This window comes from Mus caroli, unplaced genomic scaffold, assembly GCF_978045245.1.
Source record: "Mus caroli unplaced genomic scaffold, Mus_caroli_1 scaffold_8, whole genome shotgun sequence".
Taxonomy (NCBI): domain Eukaryota; kingdom Metazoa; phylum Chordata; class Mammalia; order Rodentia; family Muridae; genus Mus; species Mus caroli.
Genome location: NW_028227263.1, coordinates 66,157,631 through 66,170,447, shown reverse-complemented (window position 1 = coordinate 66,170,447; position 12,817 = coordinate 66,157,631). Strand labels below are relative to the sequence as shown.

Sequence of the window (12,817 nt, the reverse complement as noted above, 5' to 3'; positions counted from 1 at the left end):
AAGAAGCACGAGGAAGGAGGGAGTGGCTGATGGAGCCAGCCCAGCCCTGTGGCTTTGCTCAGGCCTTCCCACTGCCCTGAGTTAGGTCTGGGAAAAACTTAAAGTCCAATTTTGCCTTTTGCTCTTCTCTATCTCTTTCCGATTGATCTTCTCTCCCTGCATCTGCCAGGTGACAGCTCGATGATGCTACGGCCTCCTTCCTTCCTCTTCTCCGTCTTCCCCTGTCAGGAGCCTTGGAGCCTGCCTGGAGTTTTTCTTTTTTTTTTTTTTTTTTTTTTTTTTTTTAAAGATGTATTTATTTATTATATGTAAGTACACTGTAGCTGTCTTCAGACACTCCAGAAGAGGGCACCAGATCTCGTTACAGATGGTTGTGAGCCACCATGTGGTTGCTGGGATTTGAACTCCTGACCTTCAGAAGAGCAGTCCGGTGCTCTTACCCACTGAGCCATCTCACCAGCCCCGGAGTTTTTCTTTTAAACTCAATAAGATTGTCTCTGAGCAAAATAAAAACCAAAACAAGCAAAGAAAAAAGACAGTCAGGTGAGGTAGGAAAACTGTCCTCTGACATGCACACAACCCCATGTGCACCTATCCATGTATTTATACACTACATACACACAGATAAACAAAATATTTAAATAATAACACACACACACACAACTGCAAAAGTGAGCCATCCCCTCTCTTCCCACTCCTGCTGTTGCGATGCTGCCATTCTCTCAGATCCAGACATTCCTTGCCAAGTGTAGAGTCTGGATTGCCAAAAGCTAAATTGCTAGAAGTTTATCTGCACATTCGACATGTTGACAGGTTCTTCTAAGTGCTACTCAGAAGGCTAAACAGAAGCGTCTACAGGCACGCTCCTCTCCTCCTGCAGATGCACAGGGAGATTCGCGTTCCTCTGATCCGCCTCGAGTGGACGTGTCCTTTCTCCACAGCTGTCTGAGTTTCTTCCCTTATGACTGGCTGTTCTTTATCCTTGGGCCATGTCTGCATTAGGCTCTGACGATGTGCCCTCTGATGTAAAGGGGCCCTTTGTATTTGGGGGTGATTGTGCATGCTTCTGTTGCACGAAGTGTGTATCGTTTGATCTTTTCCTTTGCTGTGGGCTCCAGCTCTAGGAGACTGCTTTTTTTTAATAAGGCCAAACCTTAGGCCTTCTAAAGATTTTTGCCTAGAGGGTTTTCTCTATTTCAATATAAAAATATCTTTATCACGTTTCCTTCCAAGACCTCAGTAGTTTGGCTGATAGTGGAGACCAGACTGTCCTTCAGAGAGGCTAACGGTCCACCCGTGCTACAGCTCTGAGCACAGGCAGAATTTCAAAGTCTTTGTTACTGATGAGCAAGATATATACATGTATTGGTGTACATATGGGGGCCAGAGGCTGACGTCATTTCTCTTTCCCAATTCCTGCCTCTCTCCCTATTTTTTTTAAAGTTGGAAAGGGGTCTTCTCTTTTCCAAGGGAATCCTTTATTTGATCCACTGAGGTGGGCTTGAGGGATTAAATAAGATTTGGACCACATGTGCATGCTGTACAGAGGCAGGAAGCCACCGCTAATTTCTGTAGACCCGTAGAGCATTTTCCTTCTTGTTTCTTGTTGGGAGCTTGTTTGTTGTTGTTTAGGGCTTTTGAGACACTATAGTCTGGCCTCGCCTGGGACTTAGTGTGTGTATATGTGGGTGTGGGTGGTGTAAGTATGTGCTAATGTGAGTTTGTGCACATTGTATGGTATCAAATGCATGTGTGCGTATTCAGGTATCTATCTCAATCTTTCTCTACTTTATTCTTTGAACAGGGTCTCTCACTGAACCTAGAGCTCATCGATTTTGCTAGGTTGGTTGGTCAGTGAGTCTCGGGGACCTGCCTGTCTCTGCCTTCTCCAGCGTGTTCTTGCAGGCATGCACCTCTGCAGCAGGCTACATGAGATCAGACTTACATGGCAGGTGATTACCGAGTGAGTCACCTCCCCGGCCCCTGGCCTGGCACTCTGTGTAGCACAATGAATTTCCTGATCAGTTCTCTTGGATGGCTGCTGTGACATGTGTGTAAAACTGCATCCGACTTTCTTGTGGTTTTAAACTCAACCTTCCTTAACCTGACAGGTCTGGACTCATATGCAAATAATGGTCTTTAGCAGGCACCTGCATTTTTAACAAGTGTGCATTTGAGAGCCACATTGTCATCCTCACAAATGAGATGACCAGGAATACATTTTTTTTTTATTTCAAAAATAAAAACCGGGCTGGAGAGATAGCTCAGCGGTTAAGAGCACTGACTGCTCTTCCAGAGGTCCTGAGTTCAATTCTCAGCAACCACATGGTTGCTCACAACCATCTGTAATGGTATTTGATGCCCTTTTCTGGTGTGTCTGAAGACAGAAACATTGTACTCATATACATAAAATAAATAAATCTTTAAAAATAAAATAAAAACCTAGCCCAGAGGCTGCTGGTGGGCTCTGGTGGGCTCTGGAGGGCTAGAAGCCTAGAGATGGTTGCCACATAGCTATGGAGTCATCAGTGGGTGTTTTCCACTGGTGATGGGGCCCTTTTCGAGCAGTACTGGGATCCAAAATACTTTTTTCCTTAAGGAAAAAAAAAGTGTATATGTATCTGGGTGTTCAGCCTTCACGTATATCTGTGTACCACATGAGAACCCCTCTCCTCCCCACAGGGCCAGAGGGTTTTATATACCTTGTGGGTCTGAAGTTGTGAGCCACCATATGGGTTTTGGGAATGACCTCCAGGCCTCTGGAACAGCAGCCAGCGCTCTTAGCCACTGAGCCACTGCTTCAGTCCCTCAAACACGTGTTCTTGGCTATGCACTCATATTGATGTTACGATAAGAACATTAACGGAGAGGCTGGACAGACAGCTCAGCAGTTAAGAGCACTGGCTGCTTTCCCAGAGGACCTGGGTTTGGTTCCCAGCACCAGTATCAGGTGACCTACAATCACCTGTAACACCAGCTCCAGGGGATTAGAGCCTCAGAGGGCACTTGTGTTTCCGTGTTCATATCCATGTGCAGGCACATAACACCTACAGGTAATTAAAAAACAGTAAAACTTAAAACAAAACAAAACAAAACACTGATGGGTTGGTCCCTGAGCCTCCTGTGGTCCTCCATATTGAAGTTCCGTGGCATCCTGTCTTTCTCTTGGCTTTGGTCTCCTCCTTCCCTTTCCCTTGGGGTTGGAACGCCTTCCAGTCTCTCCATCTACCTCTGAATACAATTTTTCTCATGCGGATCCACAAGATGTTGGGGCCTGAAAGGACTCGGGGCTCAGTCTGAAAGCTGCTGGTGGCCATGCCAAGCATGTGGAGATGGATTGGCACTCTGAGGATGCTGAGAAGTCTTTTAGCACAAACCCCTCTTCACTATGCAGCTAGCACCCTAACCCTACACAGGTCCCCAACTGTGCACCCTGTCCTCAGCACCACGAAGGACCCGTGCTTGTCCCAGGAATGCCGATGTTCAGGCCCCCTAGGGGAGGAGTGGTTAGCAGCAGTGGATGCTGCCACCCTGTGGGGTCACACAGGAAGTTCCTCAGAGCCAGGCTAAGCAGCTTCAGAAAGCCTGAACTGGAAGTCACATATCATCAGCCCCCACTGCCCTGCCTGATTGCAAAGGGAGGGCAGAATCAGCCATGCAGGTCGAGGAGAGGCAGAGTTTGGACGCTACAGGCTGTCCTTAGGGAGTGTGCGTTGGCAAGCTAGCCAGCTGATGTGCCGACACCAGGGCTCCAAGGAGAATGTCGGCAGAGCCCCTTGCATGGACTGAGGAATCGCTCAACCATCAGGCCTCCCAGAACCTTCTCTCTGGGGCATGGCCATTAATTTGGTTTAACTCCCAGTCTCTCTGTCTCTCTTACTAGTGCTTCAGACTCCTGAGAGAGTGCATCTAATGGGCTGCGTGGATGGGCCAGCATTGTGGAATTTCATGGCCCAGTTCCGGGAGGTGAGGGCCCAGGTAGCCTCCAGCTTGCAGAACTCCGTCCTGGGCCCAATAAAAGACCTGTAGATGTTTGCAGAGGTTTGTTTGTTTGTTTGTGTGTTTGTTTTTTGGAGAGAATCAAAGCCCCTGAAGAAACCACCAGAGGAAAAGCCTGATTTTAAAGGAACAAGTAACAAGCAAGCATTGTTGGAGGTTGGTCTGGAGGCTCCTGAGGCTAGGTAGGCATTGGTATCTTGAGAAGGTAGAGCAGAGCTGCCGGTTCCCAGCTGTGCTGGCTCCAGTGCAGCTGCAGAGGCAGCCATGAGACCTTTCTGAGGAGTCCCAAGCACTAAGGTGCTCACTTCAGAAGTCGTGGGCCCATTGCTTCTCAGAAATCATTTTCTCATGGTTTGAGGTCTTTGTAATAAAGAACTCACTTTAATATAAAGAATAACCAGAGGTGGTGGCATAGGCCTGTAATTCCAGCACTGGGGAGGTGGAAAACAAAAAGTGGGGAGTTCAGAAGTTGTTCTCAAACACGCAGCAGTTGGAGACTGGTATGGACTATAGAACAATAGCTAACAATAAATAACAGTAGCAATAGAATCCAAAGACTAACAGCAGAAACGGAGGACGTTCATCCTGTGATGATGGGGAGGGGAGGTGGGGTGTCCCTCTCTTCATCTGATAAAGAAACTTAGGCAGAGAGCAACCGCCAGCTTGCCTCTTTTTCACAGTGAAGGGTAGAGGGCAGACATTAACCCCAGTGTCTCACTCGAGAGTCCATATGCTTAGGCCCCATGTCTGCTCCTGAATGGGGGCCCTGTTTGCTTCTATGGTCCTGGCTGATGTCGGATTGTTTCTTTTCACTCCCAGAAGGATCTGGTTTGGGCAATACATGTCCTTTGCTATCACAGGAAGACACTGGTGGATAGTTTGCAAAGCCTAGCCTACAGCTGCTGTGTCCATGGATTCTGGCCCCTGGGTCTCCTTCTCTTGGGCCCCTACCGTGAGATGCTTCATGAAGCATTTAAGATTTCCTACTCCAGGGGCTCGTGTTGATACTCAGAAAACCATTCAACTTTCTCCCTGCTCCCTCTCAAGGGAAAAGCAGTCTGTCCTTACCCATGTTGTCAGCAGTCAGTCTGTTTTTATCCATGGTGTTGCCATTGTAGTTAGGGGTGGGCAATCACGGCCCAGAAATAGAAAATGGAAAGTTCCAGAGATGCATTTTCTCTTTCTCTTGGCCTTTTTGTTTTCGAGTCAGAGTCTCAGGTAGCCCAGGATAGCCTCAGATTCACTATCCTCCTGCCTCCACCTCCGACACGCTCAGGCTACAGGCATGTGCATCACAACGGGGAAATCTTGCTTTCCCACGGGTCTATGTGAACCGGAGGCAAGGACTGTGTGTAAATCAATTCTGACTTCCCAGTTCCCAGCTCGGTAGCCTCCAGCAGCATCTTCACACACACACACACACACACACACACACACACACACACACACGGTCAGGACTGCCCGGTTATTTTCTTTAGTTCCAAATTCTAACACTTCAACCATCCATCACCAACTCCGAGTCAGGACTCCTGTACTTATATTGGGATGCATAGCAGCACGGTGTTTTTTTTGTTTTTGTTTTTGTTTTCTTGTTTATTTGTTTGTTTTTCCCTATCCATTTCCCCCAGGCACCAGGCATAAATCAGGCTGTTGTAAAACCTTCAAGGTTGGCAGCAGAGAATCCAAACACCTGTGGCTGAGACTAGCTCAGCCCTTCTGGCAAAGATTCCCTGATGACAAAGGCTTAGGAGGAATGGGGGGAAAAATGAGGAGTGGGAAGCCCATTCTGCAAGGACAGGCCAGAGAACAGAGTCCACACCCGGAACAGCGGCCAAACAATGGTGGGAGTGAAGGTTATCAGACAGGATGTAAATAGTGCAAGCCTTGACAATGAGAAAACTCAAACTCATAAAATGTGGGAGGGGAAGGAGCCCGGAAGTGGTGATGAGTTCATTTCCTTTCCTAAGCTCGGGTTCTAGGGAGATGCCGTCCGTCCGTCCGTCCATCCGTCCGTCTGTCCGCAGTCCCAGTCTGTCAAAAGCACAAGTCAAGCACTTAGTATTGTTCTTTGGAAAACGCTTTAGCGACATAAAAAGCATGTGACTCTTTGTGGCTTGGTAACTTCCCCCATCACGTCTAGATTTCCTTTTGTTCTGTTAAACAGAATTTTTTTTTCTTAAAAGCACACTATTACCCATACCCGAATTCCCATACTCGCTGATCCTTTCTCTATTATCCACGGTGCATACCTCTCTACCGAAGCTGCCTGGCCCCAGTGATTTCTAGGAGTTCCAGGTTCCAACCACTTGAAAGCCTAGCCTCAGGGGTGTGGCCCGGTGCTACTGTGCATCTGTGATAATGAATGTGCACATTTATAAAAACAAGGCTCTTTCTTCTGGACAGTGGTAGAGATCAATTCAAGGTTTCACTTCCTTCCCCAGGCCAGTAAAGCCCTTTAAAACACTTTAAAAAAAATTACATTTAAAAAAATAAACTGCATCCAGTGCCTACAGAGGCCAGAAAAGGGCATAGGCTCCCTGGAACTGGAGTCTTGAATGGTTGTGAGCTGCCATGCAGGTGCTGGGAATTGAGTCTGGGTTCTCTGAAGAGCAGCAGTCAGCGATCTTAACGGTCGAGTTCCCTCTCCAGCACCTCTCTCTCTCTCTCTCTCTCTATATATATATATATATGTATATATATATATATATATATATATATATATATATATCATATATATATATATAGAAATATATATGTGATATATATGTATATATGTATATTTCTAAGATAGGGTATCATGTAGCCCAGGCTGGCTTCAGTCTTGTCATATAGCTGAGGTTGGCCTTGGACATCTGTCCCACCTCCTGAGCATTCAGCTTCCATGTGTGTAGCAGCATGCCCGGCTTCAGGGTGTAGCTTGAAGCCTTGGGAATCCGGTGCCATGGCAAGGACAGAGACAGAAGGCAGGAGGCCGTGGAGTCAGTCTTCTTAGGGCCAGGGCCTTGCGTGCCCCCTGGCAGGTAGGTGACCCTGAGCCTCTCTGCGGTTCTTTTAGGTTGCTGGAAGGAACGTGGGTGTGCAGTGTCTGATCGTTGGTAGCGGTCACTAAGGATGCTGATGGCCTTCTGTGACTGTGGGCGTCAGTCCTTCCTGATGCCAATCTTCAGAGACCCAGGGGATCAAGTGGCTCTCTTTGGTTGTTTCCCCTGTCCTTAGAACCACTCATACAGCCTCAGCTCCATCTAGTGTTCACATGGGGAAACAGCCCCCTCTAAGATCTTACTGCAAATCTTACTTTCCAGAGCTGCACAGACCACAGTGAAGCCCATTTAGAGTAACCCTCCAGTGCTAATATTTGGCATTTCAAATCAAGTGTTGTACAAGCCCAGTACTCTAAGCATCAGTACATATTGTCCTCAAAGAGACAGATTCATGTAACAAATAGTTGTAAAAAATGATGTTGACTGCCAGGTGTGCCATGGCTTCAGTTCCAGCGCTGCAGTCAGAGGCAAAGGAGGACCCCTGTGAACTCCAGGCCAGCCAGGGTCTTTAAAAAAATGGACACTGGCTGATGGAATTGTAGGTGCCAGGAACAATTCTAAATTCTTGAATTGTGCAAGTTCACTTCACACAACCCAGTAGCATGACATGGAAGGTGTTTGCTTCATTTAGAGGTGCAGAAAGATGAAGCAAAATCTGTCCCTCTGAGTGGACGTGGTCCTTTAGGATGCCCGGACAGTGCTCACTGAACCCCATGGGCTATAAAAGGAGGAATTGGTGTGGGGAGAGGGAGGTGGCGGTGAGATCTAGGAGGTGAAGGGGCATGGGGTGTGTTGTATAATCAGTATCCACTGCAGAGATGTATGAAATTCTCAAAGAATGAGCAAAAAATATGGAAAAAAAATCACCACTCTGTTGAGTGTAGGCAAGGGCTTCTGGGTGAGCAGGGGTGAGAAGGGAGCCAGAGTGGGGGCTTCTGAGTGTCCCACTGGGGCTCAGGCTGGATTGAGTGTGGAGAGAATGGCTTACTCAGCAGCTGGAGCACCGGGGTGACAACTGTGACCACAGAAAGAGCTTAGCAGCAGGGAGGTAGTGACTGAGCTCCGACTCTATGCCAGGCACAGGCATGCGGCATAAGGGCAACAGCCACGCCCATCTGAACCCTCGAGAACTGTGGGCGTGGAAGGCCAATACGGAGGGATGGTTTCTCACCCACAGACTTTTTCATTTTTAACAAGGTTTCTTCTTCTTCTGTGTTTTGGTGTTTTGCCTACATGTGAGTGTGCCAGATTCTTGGGAACCAGAATTACAGATAGGTGTGAGCTGCTAGGTGGGTGCTGGGAGTTGAACCCAGGTCCTCTGAAAAAGCAATTGGTACTCATAACCACTGAGCCATCTGTGCAGTCCTCACGCACAGATTTGTAAGTAGAAGGTAGGTGGGGTGGCACGTGGATGAGTCCGAGGGTGAGGGGTACACGCTTGGCGGAAGCAGATGATGAAGGACTATAGGGGAGTGTGTGGGCCTGAGGGAAAGGGTGTAGTCCAAGGGAGTGTTTCTGGGTTGGGGGAGGATCAGCAGGATAGGAACTAACAAGGCAGGACCCGAGAAAGGCTCCAAGTGTTCAGTGTGCACAGGCAAAGGGAGTTCACAGCTGGGTGTGGGAGGTAATGGGTCTGCGTTCTGGGGAAGGAAGGAGATAGCCTGTAGTCTGAGGGGACTTGAGGAGAGGCATCTTGCTTTCTGTTTTAGGGAGGAGACTGAGGCAGATGCAAAGGCTGAGGTAGAGGGCCTTGGGGTGGGAACTCAGGTAGTTCTTGGAGGAAGAACAGAGTAACAGGAAAAATGAACCCAGGTTAGACCAATGCACCATAGGGGAGGGGGAATAAGGTAGTGAGAGATTTGGACAAGCTTAGGGGAGGGGGATGAGACAGAGAACAGAGGAGGAAAAGATCTGGGGGTGGCTGGAGGGGAAGAGTGCTTCACGAGGTTTCCAGAGGGACCCAGAGAGAGCAGAGGACTGGTTGGTGGGCAAGGTGGGCTGTCTGAGTTTCTGAATAGAAAAGGCCAGGTATGGGCAGTCAGAGCAAAGAGAGCTGTCTGCAGGCTTCCTGGCGGCTGCTAATCCCAGGGACCAAGCAAGGAGTCAGGGAGAAGGGCCTGGATGAGGTCACACATGCTGAGAGACCAGGGCTGAGGTGGACTCTGAAGACGCTGGTCAGAAGTGGGATGTCTGAGAGAGATCTCAGGAGTCACCCCTAATCCAAGCACTCGGTGTGGCTGAGAGGGCATGCCTCTAAAGAGAGGCACGGGGAGAGGAGTCAGCGCTGGACTGGGACAGAACAACTGGGTTAAGGGGTGGGGCAACTGGCAGGGTGAGGCAGGAGACTGAGCCATCCAGGGAGCCCTGTCCTTGTTACCCAGTTTTAACAGGACTGTGCGCCTTTCATACATAACGAGGAGGCTCAGGAAGGGCTGGCTCAGGACTCAGCCATGGTTGCAGATCAGTAACGGCCAGCCAAGGAGGCAGAGATGGTTGGAGAAGCTGCCCACCGAGCCCTTCGTTGCACCCGAGGCCGAAGAGAAACACGGAGAGCAGATACAACCATATTGTGCTGCTTTTAATTATGAAAGATGTAAAATGATGCATTATAAAACTTGGAAGCTACTTTATACAAAGTCCGATCTTTCAATATTGCTTAACAAAAGGCCGGGAGTTAGGACACTGGCCGGAAGTCTGACTAGCTGCTGGGATGGCCCTGTTCTGGAGCACTGGGAACACTGGGAACCATCTGTGCATAAATCAGAAGAGCCCAACAGGAAATGTCTTCAGATATGTGCACGAGCATGAATACACGACCTCTCGGCCCAGATAATCTACAGTAGACTTGGGGGAAGGGAGCAGGGCAAAGGAAAGCTGACCCTCACTTCTCCCCACACTCACGTGCTAAAACCCACGACCCTGCAGTGCTGGGGAAGGGCAGCTGGTGGCACAGAGAGAAGACACTGAAGAGAGGTCTGGGGAAGCTGGTAGCCACTTCAATGCTGATGCCTAAGACAGGCTAGTCACAAAGGCAGCATGGAGTGCAGGCTCACATGACTGCAGCAGGGCAACGCAGTCTCCTGCTGTACTCAACACCATGTAGACCTGTAGGCTCTCTAGTGGCTTAAAGCTACACACATGAAAAGATCAGGCTGATGGGCCTACGGGCAGATTTAATTCAGTGCTACATTGTCTTTTTTGGTTTTTGGGGTTTTTTTTTTTTTTTCAACCTTCCCCCTATCCAGTGCTTGCCCATTGGCTGGAGAAAGCCTCAGGAACAGGGTATGGGGTGGTGAGATCCACCCGGGTGGTGAGGCTCCACCCGGCTGTCTGAAGAGCCACGGTGTGGGGTCTCCAGGCTCCCTTGCCTTAGGCACAGATGGGTCAGCTTCCTTCTACTCCTCCCTTGCTCTCCTCCTGGGTGGGGACAGCCATGGAGCCTCAGCTTCAGCCCATGTCACAGGAAGGGGAGCAGGTGTCATGCAAAGGTTCTCCTCCAGGGTCCTCCTCTTCCCCACCCTGGCTCCTCCCCCTGTGCTGGGTGCACATCATTTTCCCCACGTGGGGCTAGGAGGCAGGCTGTGGTAGAATCTGCTTAGATTACTTACTGTGTGTGACGTGTTAATGAATAACAAGAGTCTCGTGAACCAGGCCTTCTTTCTTTTCTTTTCTTTTTCTTTTTTTTCTTTTTTTTGTTTTGTTTTGTTTTTTGGTTTTTTGAGACAGGGTTTCTCTGTGTAGCCCTGGCTATCCTGGAACTCACTTTGTAGACCAGGCTGGCCTCAAACTCAGAAATCTGCCTGCCTTTGCCTCCCAAGTGCTGGGATTAAAGGCGTGTACCACCACCGCCCGACCAGGCCTTATTTCTTAACCTCAAAGTTTGCACCTCTATTTTAAGCAATTTAGGAAAAAAAAAAAAAAAAAAACCATGGGTCTGAATAGAAGAATTTGCTGTGGGGGTCCAGTCTGGATGCCAGGTGCCCCACACTCCTGTGGCTTGGTGTGATCAGCCATTCTGGATGCATTCACTGGATGATGTCCACCTAGCTGCTGAGGGACATATTCCCAAGGAGGAGTGGCGCTGAGCCTAGTGGCAGGTCTGATCACCTAGTGTTAAGGCACACTCAAGTGAGTCTGAAAGGTGAAGCTCTGAGCTAAGGCAGGGGACAGAGAGAGCTGCAGGTTAGACCGCCCCACCACGAGGCACAGTCCCTCTCTCCTCCTCCATCCCTGGGTACATGCACTCCTACTAGGCACTTGGTGGGCACGAGGGGTCAATACAGAACAAGGCACAGTTTCTGCCCTCTGGGAGCTTACAGTCTAGTGGGCATTGCATTAAACTTGAGGTCTGCAGGGCAACTGGGGAGGAGGAGGGCAGTTCAGCTGCCCTGCACTAACACAAGTCCCAGCAGCTCCTTCCAGTGGGCTGGAGGGTGGCAGGCCTAAGAGGGAGGGCATCTTGTGCAGGTGACACACCTGTAGCCTCCCTTTCCTCTTCCAGTCTCCTAGGAGCGCTGTCCTCCTTAGGCTCATCCTGTTTCCAAGGACATTTGTAGTCTCCCTCTCCTCCTGTCTGTGAGGAAAAGGTGCGCATACAGGAAGCAGCAGCAAAGAGATCACAAACCGGGAGGAAGCAAACTGCCTTCGGTTTGCCTAACTTAAGCCTGCCCTGGGACGGCTGGGTAAGCTTCTTCATTTTAAGTGAGCCATTGGACAGAGCAATGGCTGGGCCCAGAATACCCACCAGCTGGAGGGGTGCCTGGCCTTGGCGGTCAGACAGAAAGGCATCATGGTGCTCTGGTACCGTTGTGTGACACTGAGCCAACTCCATGGGCCCGAGGTCCCCAACTGCCTCCTATAGCGTTCCGTCTTCAGTGCTGATGGGCAGCTGAGGTTTGGAGCACTGACGTGCTACACAGCATTTTCTACATTTACACACTGACTGACTGGATGGCCAATTAAGAGAATTAAGGGTGACATGGTCAGCTTCCTGGTCACCGGAAGCTCCAAAGCAGCTGGCCTGCAGCAATACAACTGGTGCCATGGGCCGAAGAGTGCAGCTGTGTCTAGCAAAGCCTTGGCTGAGCTCAGTGGAGTGCCTGGGGCAGCGGCTCTCTCTATGCTGTGACCACCGGCAGGGTGTTTGCTGGCTCCACCCCAGCTTTCTCTGGCCATTTCAGTTCCCCAGTTCCACTGCACTGTGCTCATAGCCGGTCAGCTCGAAACGTCTCCTCCACAGAGGGGTCCAGCAGGCCCATGCTGGAGTCACTTAGCATGTTGAGTCCATCGAGGCTCAAGGGTTCGATCTGCAGCTCCTCTTCCAGCGGGAACGGGGTGTCCATGTCCAGGCTGACCTCGGGCATGCCCGACAGCCCCCCGCTAAGGCCTTTGAACAGGCTGCTGTTTGTATCTTCTGAAAGGAGCAGAGAGGAAATTTGGAGACAGGAGGACCAAGGCTTCTAAAGAGTGACAGTCCCCAACATGCCCAGACAGGACAGCGAGCACCCAGGTACTGGCCACTCCCAGGCCCATGGCTCTTGCCCCTGGGCCTCACTCTGTTTGTAGCCTAGGCTGGCCTCAACCTCAAGGGACCCTCCTATCTCAGCTTCCCAAGTGCCTGAATGACAGATGTGTACTGCCATGCCCAGCTAAGTCTTTGATGTTTTGTAGGTCTCCCCACAATGGTTTTTAATCACCCGAGACTAACACTTGTATCTTAAAAGTCAGGCCAAGGGGGGGAGGGTGTGGGGGAATTTTGGGATAGCATTGGAAATTTA

General features: G+C 49.7%; 1 protein-coding gene across 1 annotated transcript in view; it reads right to left on the bottom strand.

The window, feature by feature from the left end:
• Positions 1-9,597: 9,597 nt before the first annotated feature.
• Crtc3 (CREB regulated transcription coactivator 3) overlaps positions 9,598-12,817 on the bottom strand; it is a 104,663-nt gene continuing 101,443 nt past the window's right edge. The window contains exon 15 of the mRNA XM_021168643.3: positions 9,598-12,453. Coding sequence (XP_021024302.1) covers positions 12,245-12,453 — 209 coding nt within the window. The 3' untranslated portion in view covers positions 9,598-12,244. The remainder of the gene's footprint in view (positions 12,454-12,817) is intronic.